Here is a 19,127-nt window from a genome sequence, read left to right as displayed (position 1 = left end):
TTGCAAACCTCCCCAGACCCAGCTTCAGTGAAGTCCACATACTGCTGAAAGGGCACTCTGTTGTGTCCTCTAGGATGTTAATAAAGATGTTAGATGGTACTGCTCCCAGTGCTGACCACCTAGAATGCCCCTGGAAACTGGCTGCCAGTTCAACTTTATCTGTACAGCTAGGCTCAAAGGATGGCCTGCTACACTCCTCACCTGTTGCAGGTAGCTACCCACTCCAGATCACTGATTTGACTATAGGCTGTTTTAAAAATAAATAAATTAAAAAAAAAAAAAACCAACAGAAGAATCTTTTTATTTTCAAAGTTTGATCAATCCATGAAAGAAAGAGCAGCACATTTTTTTGCAAAGCCCAAATAACTGTACAGCTCGTTCTGAAGACAGATTTTTCCCAGAAGAAAGGAAGTGTCTGTTAAAGAGAAGGAACCAGGAAGGGAGCGGGCACCAACTGTGGCCAGCATGGATCTGCTGGCTGGTACCTTTAGAAATACACTACAGCCTTCACACTTCTCCTTCCAGTGTTGGTCTCCTTAAAATCACTGAAGACCCAGGTGAGGATCCATCTGACTATAAAAGACTTCTTAGCATCCCTGAGTGCTATGTCAGGGCTGCCCTGTACATTTCAATTCTCATTCACAGGACCTATGAAAGAAATGGAGCAAAATGTTCCAGGGGGAAATGCTGCCTGGCTGTATGAGCAGTCACCTTTTCACTTCAGAGGAAATCAGGTTGTCTTCCAGTGAGTTCCAGTCACCAAATTATTTTATTGTTACAATATCATGAAGCAATTTTTATTTTGTGCACATCAAGGTGCGCAAAGTGTTAGTTTTCACAGTATAGAATGGATGTGACAGCATTTGTCATGGAAGCACTCAGCAGAGTATGTTTCAACTTCATTTAGTTGTGCTGTTTTATGAAGTTCTGCAGTAAAATGTGCCAGCAAATTATGTTAGTTTCTTTCTGGTGATTAACTAATCATTCATATAATAAATAGCAGCTAACTACAAGAAAGAGATTTATTTGTCACAGATTAAGAAGAATGTCAAACTTTTCCCATTTCATGTAAAAAGGCAGAAGAAAAAATACTTCTAAAATGACTTTGCAACATGTGCTTTATTTTAAGTCATTACTGAATCAAAACTACAAGTATATCCTTTTAACATACCCTATCCACTCAATAATTTTTTTTTCTCAGGTTTTTTTTTTTAACATGGAAAGAAACCTACATTGCAATTGTAAATTTTCATGCTGAAATGTTCTCTAACGAGCCATTTGTTTCACTAATAATAGCAATTAAAAAAAAAAAAAAAAGGCATTTCTCAAGCTCATATGTATGTCTGTATTTGGGAACTTAAAAAAAAAAACCCGTCTCAGATGTAAAAATGTGACTTGGAATATGTAAACATTTTCGTATACCTGAAACACTGGAAGAAGAATATCAGCTAACAGCAAAACAACAGTTGCCTTAAATCATCGAAATGGGAAAAAGCATGTCATGGGGAGCAGAGAGAAGCACACACTACTCAGTCTTTAAAGGGTAATAAGAAATGAAGTAGCTCATTAGGTCATTGATTTCACTTTCTTTTCTCATCCAATGGAAAGCAGTAATGCTGAAGAGAATGGCCCAGCAGAACACCCCATAAGTCACCATAATTATTCTAGCCAATAGTTAATCTTGACGAAGTGTCAAGTTTCAGTTGCTTTTTCTTTTTCCTGAGAAAAGTCATTGATGTTTGGTGGCAATGTCTCCTGTGACTGTACAAATAAAATAAGGCATTTCAAGAGATTGTTACTTGTTTTCTTTTTGCTGGCAGAGGCTTGCCCACAGTGTCCTTTGTACATCAAAACCTCTGCTTTTCTACAAATGGGTATGGCTAGAATGTCTTCAGTTCCCAGTGTGGCCCGGGGTGCTGGGTGTCCTGAAGGCTCATCAGTGTCCCATTACTCTAGCTTGAAAGTCAGTGATGTACAACAGCATATTGCACAATTCAAACTGTGTGGCTCCAGAAAGGATTAAGAAGTTACACTGGAGTCATCTGTGGGTTCACTCCTTTAGTTTCTCTCTAAGTTGTAATGGTCATCTGGAAAATTAAATTAGCCAGACAAAGATGCAAACTTTTTGCTGATTAAATTAAAAAGCAGTCCCCAGATTGTAGAGGAGTGGCACATTAAAAACAACAAATCATTCAACCTTCTTGACTGTTGATCCTTAATTTGAAAGGCAGCATGGATTCCTAAGGCCGTAGCTTCCAGGATTCCTTCAGTGAAAAATCATTGCTACCCAACTATAAAAGGCTTAGCTCTTAAGAGAATATTGTGCTTTTTAAATTCTTCCTTTAAAATTCAGATTTGACCAGCTTGATTTGCAGTGCGATGCCAAAGAGATCAATTAGTTTTTTCCCTAGTCCACTTGATCATAGTCTCTGGTGAGCGATACAGGAATATTAGCTTGGCATACAGGTCCTCTTCTAGTTCCAGTTCTCCAGTCTCTCGCACGAGGAAAATGTCAGTACACAGCTTCAGGATTCGGTCCACATTGGGCAGCTCCTCAAACATGATGGAGTGAGAGATCCCACTGAAAAATTCACGGACGAACTTCCCTATCACCAGGACAACTGAGGCATACAGTCCCATAATGCTGGAAAGAAAGAAAGAAAGGAAGAGTTCAAATCGTGCCTTGGAAAAGGGCAGCCAAGTGTGAGGACGCTCATCTACAGGACTAACTGTAGTCTGTTGGTAGGGTGAACACCAATTTCTAATTAGGGTCTTGTTTCTGCTGTGCCACAGGATGAAGGAAAAGAAGAGCTCTTCAAACACCTCAAAAATCTGGAACCATAAACAGCTGAGGCTGCTGACTTAAATTGTTTAACCCCAGTGGCTGATGGTCCCATGTCCTGCCTGCTACAGCTTGGAAGTCACAGTTGGAAATCTGACAGCAGCTGGATGTTAAATGCAAATGATCTGTCAGATTTCATCAGGCTAATATTTTATATTAAGGTAAATGTAACTGGTGATAAACGAACATTTGCTTGTCTCCCCTATAATATTTCTATGGGGGCTTCTCCAAAATCCTATCAGAAGGGTGTACCTCCAGGGAATTCTTAGTCTCCTGCCTTCCTCTGTCTGAGGAGATTTGTTTCATAACTCCTTCACACCCAGGGTCCTGGCTACAAGATTGAGAAGGTCACCAAAACCAAGCAGAATTCGGGCAGAACTTCACCTGCAGCTGAAGTAACATATTTTGAATTATTTCTATTCAGTAGGAAATTGGTGTGAAGGGCACTTCTGGTTTTATTCCCACTGGAGAGCAGTTACCAGGGGTAATACCTTGCAAATATTAATCCTTCTATAGATAACATTAATAGACATGGATTTGAAAATCTCATAAAAATCCTTTTCAAAATGTTGTAATGTTCAAACACTACAACAATAAAAAAGAAATAAGCCCTCAAATCAGCAAATAAAGTCACCTCTACTTCAATCTTATGTACTTTATTTAATTTAATGTAAAGATTTCTTCTTACCCATAACCAGCCAAGAATCCAAGGCTCGGTGGACTGACTTTATCACTGAATATGAAAAGTTCAAGACTCTCTTGAGGTGTTTTTTGTCTTTTTCCAAGCTGATTCAACACCCACCACTCTTCAGATGTATTTTTGACAAGGGAAACTGTAATATTTTCCCACTTGCAGTCTATTAAAAAAAAATAAATCTTAATATATATACAAGAATTGCAAAAATCAAATACTTTGAGACAGATACTTTAAAAGTCTGCATTAAAAATGACTAAGCAATGCAGAAGCAAAATTCTTCTAATTCAATTTTACATTAGTTCTGTATACAAATGTATAAAACCCAGACTTCTGTGTTTTGTCTTCTGCAAATCTTAACTGAATCTGCATTAAATATTTAAAATATTTAATATCATCTACATGCTCTTTCATACAACTGTCAAATAATTTTGGTATTTTCAGGCCAAAATATCAATAGCACTCATCAGGTCTGTGTTTCAGGCCTGGAGAAACACTTTTAACCTGGATGGGTAGCAGTCAGCTTCTGTATCTCAAAGTGAAACTATCACCATAAACCATTTATGTCTTATATAAAAGATATTATTCTCTTGTATCAAAAAAAGGATGCTATCTTGTTTTATGCATACTGATCACAGAGACAGGAGATGAGCTCTGGTCCTTCTGAGTGTACATTAGCAGTGTATACATTAAAGCCCTTCTGAAGAAACTCAAATTAGGGACTTGACCAATGACAGTGAAGCACTCATAACTTATTGCTACTCACAGAGCTGGGTTCAGCCTCAAGAGTTGTTTTTCTCAATGAACTTTGACAAGAACATACTAGACAAGACTACTACTATTACATTCAAGCTCCAAATTCAGCCTCTGTTGAGAAAATTGCACTTAGATAAAGACTTGTTCCTACCATTCCAACCCAACAGGTTTTTAAAACATGTCTATGTGCATGGCTGCACGTATTTGGTATGTCTGTGAGTACCTGTATGGATTCTGATTGGGTAATAGCACTCTGAAATTCAATGAGATATTTAAAGTGGATTCTTGGTAGCCAATAAGGTAGGAATAACTTAAAAAAATAAAAATAATGCAGTGTCATTATTTAAGCTGAGGAGCTGCATTTGCAGACATGCAACTCTACTGACTGTTCACAGGGAGGTAGCAGGGAGATGTGGAGAAGTGAAACTTGTTATCACTTACACATAAAACAAAGGTAAACATTCCTAAAGCAGACTTGAAGGAAAGGAGACAGACTTCATCCTTAGAGTCCTTACTGTTAAATCCAAAGTTAAAATAGATGGAGATCCATTTTGCGCTTTATACTCTATTACATTATCTCTCCTCAAACTTGTAGACACCAAGCAAAAAACATTTTAAGTGCATTTCAGACTGAGATGCCCCATAACAGCTGTGAATGTACAAGTGTGAGTGCTGTCTTGCACTTCTTTAAACCATACTCTGTTTTCCATGGTCTGGAGACATACCTCTCAATAGCTGCTTTATGGGTTTTGCCAGTGAATCACTAGGAGCCTTGATGTAGTATGGGTAAACTTCCTCTAATGTTCTGGAAAAAAAAAGACAAATCAAATATTTCATATTTTTATACCTCTAAAATAATTTAGAAATACCTAGCAGTGTTGGGTACACAGTTCTCAGTAATTCTTGTCTTAAGTTATGACTTTGTAGTGTTCAGATGCCACATCTGAAAATCAGCTGAATTTTTCAGCTATGTTTTTTTCAGAACTTCAGCAGAGTTCCATCCATAATGTCACCATTCACACACCATGAATTCCACATAACTGGGGCATGTGTATTTGCAAGAAATGTAGACTTTATATTTTGTTTCCCCTTTTTAAAAACCTGCTTTTATAGTCAGCCATAAAGTATATAACAAAGGCAGCACATCCTCAGTAGCAAACAAGCTAGAAAAATATGTGGTGAGCACAGCTATTACTTCAGAATTGCAAGGTGTTTCGACAATAACACCTGAAAAGAGTGAGAATTTTTGCCAGAATTTTTCATTGGGAAATATTTTCACAGCTTTTAGGAGGATTTCAAACTTAGAAAGAAAGATGTTTGTAAAAGTTCTTGCACTGGACTCCAAATCATCTTGAGTGGGAATAAATTACCAGTATCTAGAGGGAGACACATTTCATTAAAAGCACTGTCCTGGCATTTTCCTCAAATGACTGAAAAATTCCAGGGACGAGGAGCTCTCAGAGAAGTCCTGTGACACTTGGCTACATTGCATACACCAAGCTGAGGAGGAACAAGGGTGGCCAGTTGAAAATCCCTTCAGATCACTCCAGCAGGTCCAAGAAAATAAAAGAGCTCAGCAGCTAAATTGTCCCAGCAGAGGTGGTGGCAGAAAGCTCTCTGCTGAAGTATCTGAGTGGCTAATAGCTATCAAAACCATTTTTCCTTCATGACCAAGTAAAAAACACTTAAACCTATAAAATTACTGCAAGACAGGCAAATGCAGCTATATTTTCATCTATTTTACTGCTTGCCTCCTGCAAAGAGAGAATTATGAATGAACTACTCCTTCCCACAAATGAGAAAAATCATCCCTCTGTGGCCCTACATCACCTTAGGAAATACTGCTGTATCTTCACACAGCAGAAAAGAGGGATCACATATTTTTCAAGTGCAATGATCGGTTTGGATGTACGGGTGTGCATGGTGCAGAAAAGCAGCTGTGCACAGAAAGGGCAAATCTAATTTCTACCTACTAACAGATAAGAACCTCTCAGAGTTTTCACAATCCCAGTTGGTCTCAGCTTAAACTTTTCAACTCTTGTGGCCACAAATCAGATCAAATGGCCTTCAGGGATGATGTGCTGGCTTAGCAGTACTTAGAAACTACTGCTGTAAAGTAATCCCCAGACAGAAGGTGGAAGAGGAAGAGCTAGCCTCTTTTCAGATCTATAAGGAGTTACCACTGCTGTTAATGCCATAAGGCTATATCCATAGAATAATGTTGGATATTCATATGAAGAGCATGCCTTGTGAATTTCCATTACAGGAAAAGATCTGATTTCAGGAATGACTGCAGATGTTACCCTTTGACTGCAGTGATTTAACACTTCCTTGCCAGTCTAGTACTATTGAAGAGTAACAGTGTGAGATACAGTCTGGATGGCTATTTGGAAGAAAAAAAATCTTCAATACAACATCCTCAGATCAAGCTGAACTGATGTAACTCAAAGGAGAGTTGAACTGTGAATATACTGAACTTGCGCTTATCCAGTAAATCAAAGTTACTAATAGCTTCACCATGCTTGTTGTTGATGATCCAGTGTTCATGGTCCTCTCAGTCTACATTTATAATAGGAAACAAGTTTTCACCTTTAAAATTACTATTACTTGGCTTCAGTGCTGTTGGAATCTGTTTATTAGAGGGGTATAGATGGGCAGACAAATTAAACATTTGCACGAGCTTGACCACCTTAGGAAATCAGGCTTCAAAATAGAAATAGAAAAAGAATTAAAATATAAACAGAAAAGAATATGCTTCTGCATATAAATAGAAAAAGAAAATAACTTACACCTTTTCCGGTTCATTTCCAGCCATCATTGCAGCAATATCAGCTCTGGTATGGTTTTTTAGCCTGAAGGTAAGCTTATCTGACGCTATTTCAGCTTTGGCACCAAGGGAGAGATTTCTGTTGCAAGTAAAAGGGAAAACACATTGACAACCTACAACAAGAGCATATCCTAAGGTGGGTGAGGCAGCCCCTGGGCTGCTGGGGGCTGCAGAGAAACACTCATGGCAGAAAGTGTGTCTGCTGCCTCTGTGACACAACAGGCCCACCTCACTGCATCTTGTGGCCTCCTGGCCTAGATGAAAGGCAGCAGTTAATCAGAAGGTCACTGTGGTAAGTCTGCAACACTTTCAGTGCTTCATGTTCACAGCATAACCCACAATATACAAATTGGAGGTGAAAAATGTCTCTTTCCACAAGCGTATCGATGCTTGCAGCTATGAAAGCATATGGGCAAACTGAGTGGCAGTAATAAAAATTAATATAAGGCTCAGAAATGATGGAGTGATGCAATTTGCTAGCTAATAGTCTGTGCTTTCAGGAAAATAAGGGCAGGGGAGATGTCAAATAAAGTTGAATTAAGTGGGCAGATTCACTACAAGCCTATTTCTGACTGTGGAAGAATGGACCCAGCATGTTCAGAGCTCTCACAGTGATTCAGCTGACCTGCCTCTGGTGCACAGTCTTACAACAATCCAGCTTCTACTTCCAAGGAAACATGTAAATATGGAAGCTGCAAAGGAACTTAATTTCCACGGAGTGATGACTTCAATTTAATCCAGCAGTCTACAGGAATCCTATCTGCCAGACAGTAGCCAGCAAATGACCTTGATGACAGGGTGTGCTCTAGCCTGAGCACAACAACTTTAGGTTGTCTCTTTCAAAAACTTGACTGTAAAGTTAGTTCACCAGGGCCAAAGAAATCTCATATGAGCAGGCAAAGGTCTCAACAAAACGGATCTGTGCCATTGTTATGGTATTTGCACATAAAAATAGTTTGTGTCACTTCCAGACTCCCTTAATAAAAGGACCAAGAATTTCTGTTTGTATTTCCTCATAGGTTTTCTGCCTTAACTAGGTCTAAGTATTCACTTTCCATAAATGTTAGCAAAGTTGTTGTTAAGGGCAGTTCACTGGAACATCTCCATCTAGAACTGACTAAAATATTTTTTTCTTTTTTCTTCCTTGCTGTCAAGTCCCATTGAAAATTCTACCTGGACATTTTAAATAATCTGCTTGATAGTGGCTCCACTTTTTATTTTTTCAGAACTGCAGGCAACAAATGTTTTCATGGCTAACAAAAGTGACTTCTCTCTGTCTCTCTCCCTCCTACTTTCAGTTTTTTGCTCTGCCATACAATAAAATTTGCTAAAAATCTAAACCAAAAATGTAGTGTGGAACTGTTCTACTGAGCTAATGCTTGGCAAATGATCCATCCACCTCATAAAAAAACTTTGTTTAATTACCTCTGAATGGTCCATGAAATAACTAAAGTGAAATCAGCATCCATGTCTAGAAGTCCCTGTATCATTTTCTGTCTACTGGGAGGGCTGATGGTCCATAAAGAGTTTGAATTTCCCTCCAGATCTGCTCGAGTTATATCTTCTCTTGCATAGCCCTCTAGAAACTGCAAAGCAGCCTGTAGGTGCAGAAGAGGAAAAAGAAAATTTCAGTGCAGTGATATTCACAAGACACGGAGCCACATTTCCCAGTCAGACAGATTTGTGACTGTTTCATTAGTTGTAAGAGCACTGATTTTTTTTCCTCAGGTACCAAATGGGGCTTGAGATAGGAAGGGGAATCAACAAAGTACAGCCAAACTAAAAAGGCAAAACAAAAATGGCCAAGTGAGTCTGAAAGTTCAGGAAGTAAACTCTGTAGAGGCTATTTAAACTTGAGCTAAAATTTTACTCTGCCTGTTGATAAGTATCTTCCTGCCTAGAGGATTGTCTGCAAAGGATAAAGGAACTAGAACCTTATAACTTCCAAACGGATCTAGGTTACAATATTAGTGCTATTATACATGGGCCATTTGGTAGGATCAAATATCAAATTCTAATATCAAATTCTTTAATGGACTAGTAGCAGGAACTTCTTTTAAAGTTATATATCTGATCAAATGCCAGTTAAATTAGCAATGCAACAGCTCCTACCAATTACCAGTTCTTTTCCTGTAGAAACTTGTGAAAACTGGACATGTTGCTCAATGAAACACTGAGACTCCGCTTAAATGCTTTTGTTTTGACATTTTAATGTCAAAACATTTCTAGGCTACGCACACTTTCTTTTGACAGCACCACCATTCCTCACTGGAAGGCCAAAGATATGTGCCCTAGGAAGGAGCATGGGGCTTAAAAGTGCATAAGACACTGTTTTGTCCCCACAGCATGTTTTCTTTGGCAGTACAAAAACAGCATCACATTTCCTGAAGGTTTGTGTCATTTAGAGGGAAGACTTTATTCAGACAGCAGGACAACTAGGGTTTCTGACTTCCAGGATTTTGTGCAAAGATGTCTACATTAATGGTAGCTTGTCTCACCATAAGCCTGGCTTGTCCTGACAAATGGTGTGTCTGAACCTTTATTCATGCAAATCCTCTTTATAGAAACATTTTCCAATTGATGACAGCACTGATGACTACTTAAAACTACACAAACAAGACTCACAAAAGGCCTCCATGGAAACATGCACACATTTTTAAGTAATGAGGTATTCTACTTTTCACTTACAGTGTCACCCCTATAGCTTCCCAGAAATTCACTGTACTCATTCGGATCCAAACTTTTGAGCTGATTCTGCTGAGCACTCATGGTAAAAATAGGCTGGGAAACAAAAGAACACATGCTTATCACATTTACTTCACATTGGCTGTTACATCCTGTGCATCACAGCCCAAGACAATTATGGCACTCAATTCAACAAAACAATGTTATTATCTCATGCCACTGAGATGCAAGCTGCCTACAATTATCTTATATCTACCGTGTGGACCTGTAGGATAATTTATTCAGTTTCCACTGCCAGTAAAGTCTGGGTTTAACTTGAAAATGAAGATATTATTTTACATCAGTGATAAACTAACATAATTTTAAACCCAAAAGGGGTCATTTGTGGAAGCTTGCCAGGTACCTTGCATAAAGCAGCAGAGTTCAATTCAATGAAGGGAAGAAGAAATAGCACAAGGAAATACAATGCAAAAAACAGAGTTTGCTTTTAGTTTCTTCTTTTTTACCTGATAACCTCCTAGAGTTATTGTGATTGATACATCTAGAGGCTTGTTGGTGATGCCTGCAACAGATTTGATTAAAGACATGAAGAGCAGTGGGAACCAGACAATACAAATCAGCAAGACGATAATCATGCCACCCATTCCATACTTCACAACTTTCTTTTTCTTCTGGCCTCTTGGTTGGGGATATCTCTGCAAAAGCAAACAGCAGTAAGGTAACATCTCTTCTGTCAAAGGTACACTTCATACAGTTTGATGGGTGAATATGTAACTATCTTAAGGCTTCTCCTCTCTTGTGGTAATTTGCTACCCCATGGCAGGCCAGCTATTTTGAGATTTTTTTTAGCCAAACCTGCACAGACACCCATTTTCTGATGACAACAGAGAAAAGTGTCCATGAACCAAAAGTGTGTGTCCAGTGTGAAAAACATTGTAAACATCTGTGATTTTGATTCTTCACAACCATAAAGGAAGAGTTTTGGTAGGATAATTAGATATTTCTTTTTGTCGAAGTGCAAGCATGAACTCACAAGAACAAAATATAAAATACTAGTAGAAGCGGTAATACAACAATTTGTTCCAAAAACTGCTATTGTGAGGGACCCGCTTTCTTGTACTTGGAGTTCCAAAAAATTTCATCTCAAAGCTCCTTAAGGCGGACTTCCTCTCATAGGTCTTGAAAATATGCAAACTGTATATTGTGGAGGATGGAGGGAGCAGGAAAATTGTTTGCCAGCAATTGACATTACAATCAGTAAAATGTCTGATATTGCACTACCTCCACATTCATTTCACATCTCACTTACAGTATTTGTAAGAGTTCACAAGCTTGATCCAATACCTTTCTAATGAATTCTGCTCCAACTCAAATTAACTGATGTTTAAAATTTTGTTGCCTTTTCTAAAATCTGGATATTGCTGATGTAATATCCTTCCATTTCTTAGCTTCTGAGGACAAGAGTGACTGCTTTTCTTCTCCCTTCAAAGCAGATCACATGGCATGTCTTTTCTGCCTTGCCTGTAATTCCTATCCTCTCTTACTTGCCTCAATACTTTCACCATCCTGTAAAATGTCTTAGTTTCACTGTAATTTATTTTGTCATGATTCTCTTACAGGATTCAACTCTGCAGTGTTTAGCAGCCTATTCTCCATGCACTGCATAACACACATGCAAAATAAAGATGCACTGGACTGCACTGCACCTCGAACACGCCAGGAATCTGGTTTTTCAGCAAATTGTTCTTGCTTTGCAACATGCATCCATAAAGCCATATGAGAATATTAAATTTGTAATACGGTGCTATATTTAAAACCAATTATTTACTTTTTAAAAGCAGTGTATCAAGTCATTTGTCTCACGCTTCAGAATACTGTTTTCATTAAAATATCATATCAAGATCAGAGGGATATATTATTTGTCTGCAGGATATTAGTTCAGGCACCTTTAATGATCTTACAGAACATCTCAAAGAGAGTCTAGCAGTCCAAGTACTTAAGCATACCACTCAGTGAGAGAGAGAGAGAACCAAAGTACCTTGAACAACACTCATAAAATCATGGCAAAGTTATTTAGCTGTATAGCATTAGAGTACACATGCCAGCTTAGACTTGGAAACCTTCCCATGTCAGATTTCTGCTACACATAATGTAAACTGCAGCTTAAAAAAAATGCAGCGAGATGGAGAGTCAAAGTAGAGCTGGGTTATTACTTCCCCCAGCTCCTGAAGTTCTTCAGAACTCCTTCCATTCAGGGCAGAAGTGGGAGGCTGAGAGAAAAAGGCTATATGCTAGATTTGTGTGCACTTTAGCTCTGAGTTAATCTAAGTGACATACTTAGAAAGTAATTGCCATTAAGAGACAGAACTATAATAAAAGTAGAAATACGTCAGAAACACTTAAAATAAATCCATTTCAATGCAGATGTAGAATTTCTGACTGGTTTGGTCACTCTTAAAATAATGTTTGATTTCTTTTTCAAATTGGCAAATTAAACAAGCATATGGTTGCAATCTTTATAGCAGTTATAAAGAATCCAGAATTTGCAAGCTTAATTTGAACTGAAGCTTAAATGATTTAAAGAGAGTGAAATTTCAGTGAGACAAATGGTGGGTTTATCTGGCCTGCAGTTCAGTTCTGGATGTTCAGGGACTCTCCTGAGATAAAGGAGCCAGCTGAGTTCCCTCTGCAGCTACATGAACCCAGTATCCCTGGGACCTACACTGCAGGGCAAGAGCTCTTCCTCCTACTGACCTTTCTCCTCAGCTGCTGCTTCCCTGCTACTCCAGGTTACTCATTTAGTTGTGTGTGAGACTGTGTGAATACCGGGACTTCCAACCCCCGCCTTGAAACCCAGGCATGCAATTAAGGCAGCAGGCACATGCTTGTGGAGTTCATGTTAATGGTGGAAAAGTCAGATGGGCACAACAGAGAAGCCATTGGAAGTTTCATTCATGGTGGCTACAGCTAACGTAAAGTACCCAACAGCCTGAATATTTCTGAACACAAATGTCAGGCATGTCTTCCAACAAACTTTTTATGGTGGAGTTCTCAATTATTTAGGGACTCATGATTATTTTTTCTTCCCTTTTGCATGGAGAAGGCCTGAATCACTTATATGGGGCTTCCTTACTTTTTCTGACTCTCGCCAACACTTCAGGATGAATATATGAGCATAGATATCTTCAACACAGATCCAGCTGGAAAGACTGAGAGTGGTATCAGTCCAAACCCAGTCCATTACTGCTCTCAGCTCAGTCAAAAATGGAACTAGGCGGAACCTGAAGGGAGACCACAGCAGATAACTTGTCAGAAACAGAGGCATCACATCAAACAAGCTCAACAAGTGTGTATATGCATGATAAGAGGGAGAATGAAGACAACGTGAAAAGAGCTTAAGTGGGGATTCTGTAAACACAAATACAATCACATCCTGAAATTGCCATAGCTTGTGTTACTTTAGAACTTGGCCAGGCCATTAACATTCATATGAATCATTACATCCATAATTGTGATTGAGCCACTGATGGAATAGCACAAGATTTCCTAGATTCCTCTGACCTGGGAGAGGAGCACATGTTTTCCACAGGATGGGGGAATTAATTTTATACTTCCTTACACCAAGTGTTGCATGGCATCTTTGCAGTAGGTGTGCAGCCCTCTGCTGCATAAGGAACTGGGCATTGTGACTCAGGAGTAAACAGCAGAAGAAGGTAGGAAGCAAAAGGAAATCAGCATGCAAGAGCAGCTGTTCAAAGGGCATCATTCCCTTTCCTAGTTCCACACTTTCCCTATCAGCTACATCTCAGAGAGTATTTCATGTGAGAGAGCTTTCTTCTGTAACTTTTCCTTGGAATGCAAGAAGCCCATACTGCAAACAAATAATGTGTGAAAAGGCTGAAATTATTCCATTTTTTTCCCTGTGAAATAGACCTATGCTTCAAATTGGCTTAATCACAAGGCCACTGCAACAGTGTGAATGGAGGATGTGGTCTGCCTCTGATAAAACCACCTTTCATTCTGAGGTGATGCTGTGCCTGTTCCTTCCTCTAACACTCCAAACTCCTGAAGAGTTTCGAATGTGCAACACTTTTCAAAGCAAAAAAAATTTTTGGTGCTTTTTTCAGCTTCCTGTTTCTCAGGTGTGTTATCTTTTACTCTATTCCTTTCACCTGCTGAAGTGGAGCAGGTAGACCTGCTCCAAAGGTCTCTTTGGGGTTTGACACCTTACTACTTTTTAGGACTGCAGAACTAATAATATTGCATGTTTTCTAGCACAATGTGTAGCCCTTATTTCTGTTCACAAAGGTGATTTCTTAGAAGTGTTAAAAATATCTATTTCATAAGGTACTGAATGGCTCACTGGTGTATCAGGCTTCTGGTTTCAAACTGAGAGATGAAGTTTTATGAAGTTTCCCTTCCAGAAACAGATTTTTCTTTTTTTCTGGTGGACTACAGGGGACATATGGCATATACAGAGTGTACTGCGCAAAATTTACTGTCTTATTTCCAGTACTCTGTGAAGGAAAGTCATGAATAACCCCAGCATTTCCCTGTATCAGATCTTTATTACACAAAAGAAAGAAGAATGGCAGTAAGTCTATGCTTACCCTTGAAATAAGAACAGGTTGACATAGTTATAACTTTTTGTGAGGAAGTTGCCAAGAACACGAGTTGGATATCCACAACGTATCTGATAAGCTGATAAGCCAAAATAAACACATTTCACAAAATACCAGAGCTGGGCAACAGTGTTCTGGCTAAATTTCCTGTAAAGGAAAAGATAAAGGAAAACAATGAGCTTTGTATCTGTGCATGACCAAATTAGCTTGAAATGTTTTTTTTTTTTTGCTCCTGGTAGTTTCCCCTTCCTGAGGTCCTGTGAAAAGGCCTTGGTTGCTTACCCCATGGCAGGGTTAAATGAGTGTCGGAAAGACACTGAATGAAAAAGTCTAAAACCAGCATCCATTGCCCCCTCGGGGCTGCAGGGGAGAAACTGGGAATAGGCTCCCCAAAGAGGGAAGGCTTTGGGCAGTGCCCTCTCCCTCTGAATGCTGAAAGTCTCTTGCTGCCCAACACAGACCAGTCTTCCTTGGCCCCCATGAGACTCAACCCTCTGTGAGCCCTGGGTAGGGGCTCAGTCAAGGCAGCTTTAGTGGCCACTTGTGTTCACGAATGCTCCTCATACAGGAATTTAAGATGGAGTGACCTCTGAAAATAACTTCTGCCCTTCCCTGCTTGACTCAAGTCTTATTCCAACAAATGGTTCAGATAGCTCCTCACTTTCTTTTCTCTGGACTGAACTAACCATCAACCTTCTCTTCACATGTGTCATTCTGGTTGTTATTCAATAGCACAGTGGATCTGTAGCAGATGCCCCATGAAGGACAGCCAGCCAACCATAACCCAATATTTTCAATTAAATCCCACAGAAGTATTTTAATTAAGAAATTTGCAGGGAATTCTAATCTCACATAGAAGGAATACAGGATGTTTCAGATGCAGATTTGAGATTAACAACTTGATATAGTTTTCCCAAAAGCACAAAGTCAAAATTATTTTATGTCATAGCAATTCTCAATGTGTAGTAGATAAGAGAAACATTTGAAAAAAAAATTTTTTTCAAATTTGGGCACAGTTGCTACTGCACTTTCTCTTTGAGAGAAAGTGAGACTTTTCAGTCTTTCTTTACACTATAAACCTATTTCTTTTTTCCCAGTAAAATAACTTGACTGTTAATGTAGTGTAAGGTACCTAGGTGATACACTCAATTTCCACAGACAGTCAATGGAGTGAGGAAAATACTTCATGGTAACCTAAAGTAGGGAGAGGGGAGTTAGGCAAACACTAGGGAGAGAATCTTAACACCTCTGCACTGCAGGCTGCAGTGGTCAGTGCCCTGAGCCATGAAATGAGAAATGTTAGATTTGGGAGTGAGCCTGATCAGGTATGTGACACAAAATTTCGTGCAGTGGGTGACCACCTCCACATCACCTCCAAAGCCAAGTGGCAGGAGCACAGGAGGAGAAATTTGCTCTTCAGAACAGATACATATATTAGACATTCCTCAGTTTAAGGAGACTTAAATCCACAGTTCACACATTTCAGGAAAGTGCTAAGTTATAAGTTACTCTGAAGAAGACATTTTCTACTGGCTCTTTCTTCTAAAGGAGTGTGCAGCAGTTTTGGGAGCAGGGAATTGGATCAGAGATCAACATTGTCTCAGCTGAAGGCTCTAATCACTCAATTACAGGCCATTTCTCTTTCACCTGCTGGCATTTTGGCCTAAACTGAGAATATTTGCGTACATATATAACTAATTCTTCCTCAAACTTACATTGGCCACAGTTACTGCTGTGGAAATGCATTCCAACTTTCTGCTTAGAAATGAGGCAAAGAATAAACTTGATCATGATTCCAAAGCCTAGCTATAACATCTCCAATTTAAATACAGTGAACTTGGTAGAACATCAGTATTCCAGCCATATTGTTTGTTTATAAGGCTTATACCTTTCTGTCACTCCAGGCAAGATAAAGAACATCCAGAAATGTATTCCGAAAACAAGGATGACCTGGAAGATGACTTTTCCCATGACAGTCTTTTTGAGGTACAGTGCTCGATCTACCACCATGGTACCAAACTGAATGAGCACCATCACCAAAAATGCCTCTGGAACCTGGTCCTCTGATAATGAAGAGGTGATATCAGCTGCAGCAGAATGTTTCTGAAAAGCAAAATATAAGGGTGGTCAAGGAAAATGGACACTTGCATGATATTTAGCATCTGCAACATGTAAATCCTGCTGAGGATTTACAGATAGATGCCTCTGTGACGTACCCCAAAAGCCCAAAATCCAAATACAATGATGATGAAGTCCACAGTATCTGCGAGGAACATCAGCACATACACATCAGTCACTGCACTGTAGTCTGGATGAATAAGATTGTAGAAAAACTGTCTGATGGGCACGTACACCTGGAGAGTCCTAAAACAACACAGACCACAATGTCATTTAATAACACATAACTTGCACTGAAGAAAGTGAAGGCTGAAGGTGGTATGATTAATATTTTTAAAGGTATCTAAAATTAATATTTTGAAAGGTATCTGCTTTTACAGCCTTCACAGGACTGTAGATACACCACTTCTTTGTTCTGACTGCTTCTAAACCACTGTATTAGGATTCGTTTAGTAGAAATATACATAGCCAACCAAGGTCACATGGGATGATTTTAGCTTTTTTATCAAACAGAGGCTACTTGAATAACTGCTGATTTGTAGGATGTTCAGCTGATGGGACATCTGCATACAATGAACACTTGAATTAATATCAGTAGTAGCCTGCTCCCTTTAAAATGCTGGCTTACTGCTTTCCTGTTTGGAGCCTCCCCCACAACCCACACAAATCCTCATATTGCTCACTTTTTAATTGTAAAAGCCTTGGCTTTGATCATTTGTTCTCGAAACTTTTCCATCAGAAGCTCTTTTCTAGATTTTTGCTTGATGCTTAACACACTGCTTCCCTTCTGACTGCTGTTCCGTGTACTGGTACTTCCTGGAAAAACAGGCAAGGGAAAGAGAAGTTCAATCGAAAAGAAAAGTTTAAATGCTAAAGCTAGAAAATAATAAATCTTGAGATTTCCATCTCATGTAACTCCCACATATGAAAAAGACTTTGAATTGAATTCTGCTTTTTCCCCCCCCAGTATGATAAAATCTTGAGAGCAACCAGTAAAGTTTTAATCACTGCCAGATGAAAACTTGATTAATAGCTATAAAAAAAGAAAGCAGACTAGTGATAAAAGCAAGTATTTGACTGATCTGGCTCAGTCACCTCAACTGGTATTATATATATTTAGGCTAGAGTACCCCCGCCTTTTTACAAGATGGGACATGTACTCCGTTTCAATGTAAGTAATAAAAATAATTTCCTAATTCAAGTGTCTACAAGTATAGATATGAAAAATACATGTGCTTTGCATTCCCTCTAGCTGGAGATTATGCTGGACCAGAATTTCTGGATCTGGGCCACAATGAGCATTCCTTTCCCAGCTTTTGGATAATGTCATTTAAAAAACCACAATGAATCACAAAGTATGGCTCTCCATTTGAACTTTAGGAAGGCTTGGAGTGTGTTCAAACATGAAGATACATTGGTTCATATCCTATTTCATCACTGAGAAGCAGCAGCATTCAGTAGCCCCTGGGAGCTCCTCAGCAACCAGTCCAAGGTTTCAGTAGAATGATCCTATGAGAAATGAACATTTGTCCTTCAAATCCCAGAAATGCCATGGCATTTACCTCTCTTAGATCTGTGTGAGGAGAAGCTGGACCTGTGAGAAAGCTGGGATATGCTGCTAGAACTCTTCCTCCTGATGGCAGTCTGCTGCTCGGGGAAGTGGACATGGATGGACTCCACTGATGCGGCAAGATTGACAGATTTCAGAGAGGCAGAAGAGTCTCTCCTGCCTCCTGTCAGAGAGAGATCATCATCAGTATCGTCCTTATTACTGGAGCTGTCGCCTTTCTCATCTTCATCCCACAGTCCATGGCACTAGTAGAAAAGCAAGAAGAGAACATATCAAGCCTGTATTTCTGTCACAATATTTATCACAGGCATTGCTTAGCTCAGTCACGTGCTCACAAGGGAGAAGACAAATTCAATGTGTCAGGATAGTGCAGAAACATTTAGGTTGCAGCAATTCTTTAAGATCATCAGTTCAACTGTTAACCCAGCACTGGCAAGTCCACCACTAAACCATGTCCCTTAGTACTACATCTAAATGTCTTTTAAACACTTCCCAGGCATGGCGACTCAACCATTCCCCTGGGCAGCCACTTCAAATGGCCAACAACCCTTTCATGGAAGAAATTCGTCCTGATAACCTGGTAAGAAGAATGACTTATTTATATCACATGAATGATTTAAAAATTAAAATTAAAAACTAAATATAAGATACGAAACTACCTGAACCCAGATTACCTTTAAAATGGATCTGTGGAAGAATAAAGCCAGAAGCTGAACAAGATCATAGTGCACATAACCCTCTTTCTTCTCAATGCCAATAATATTGGGTGGATGGTAAGGTTTATCTTTTGTGTAATCCACATGTTTATTCCAAGGAAAGAAGCCAAACTGGAAGAAGTATTTGATGACAATGGCCACCTGTTTGGAAACACAACACACTTGGAGTGTTTTATAAGCATGTCAGATATAAGAGCATTGTGACAGTTAGAGGGATAAAATACGACTACTTTGTCAGTTTTATGAGAACATAAACAAGCATACTTATTACTACAGAGCAATAACACTTCACATTTC

General features: G+C 39.1%; 1 protein-coding gene across 2 annotated transcripts in view; it reads right to left on the bottom strand.

Moving 5' to 3' along the window:
• Positions 1–275: 275 nt before the first annotated feature.
• The window catches only part of PIEZO2 (piezo type mechanosensitive ion channel component 2), a 286,128-nt gene continuing 267,276 nt past the window's right edge, over positions 276–19,127 (bottom strand). For both annotated transcript variants that reach the window (XM_066328884.1, XM_066328893.1), the window contains 14 exons: positions 18,789–18,971; positions 18,107–18,359; positions 17,228–17,360; positions 16,643–16,790; positions 16,315–16,529; positions 14,415–14,573; positions 12,938–13,085; positions 10,311–10,499; positions 9,808–9,900; positions 8,545–8,717; positions 7,082–7,198; positions 5,018–5,097; positions 3,531–3,699; positions 276–2,644 (listed from right to left, as the gene is read on the bottom strand). In XM_066328884.1, the coding sequence (XP_066184981.1) occupies positions 2,392–2,644; positions 3,531–3,699; positions 5,018–5,097; positions 7,082–7,198; positions 8,545–8,717; positions 9,808–9,900; positions 10,311–10,499; positions 12,938–13,085; positions 14,415–14,573; positions 16,315–16,529; positions 16,643–16,790; positions 17,228–17,360; positions 18,107–18,359; positions 18,789–18,971 (2,313 nt within the window). In that variant the 3' untranslated portion in view covers positions 276–2,391. The remainder of the gene's footprint in view (positions 2,645–3,530; positions 3,700–5,017; positions 5,098–7,081; positions 7,199–8,544; positions 8,718–9,807; positions 9,901–10,310; positions 10,500–12,937; positions 13,086–14,414; positions 14,574–16,314; positions 16,530–16,642; positions 16,791–17,227; positions 17,361–18,106; positions 18,360–18,788; positions 18,972–19,127) is intronic.

Source organism: Sylvia atricapilla, chromosome 1, assembly GCF_009819655.1.
Source record: "Sylvia atricapilla isolate bSylAtr1 chromosome 1, bSylAtr1.pri, whole genome shotgun sequence".
In the NCBI taxonomy this organism is placed as follows: Eukaryota; Metazoa; Chordata; class Aves; order Passeriformes; family Sylviidae; genus Sylvia; species Sylvia atricapilla.
This window is presented reverse-complemented; position numbering and strand designations above follow the sequence as displayed.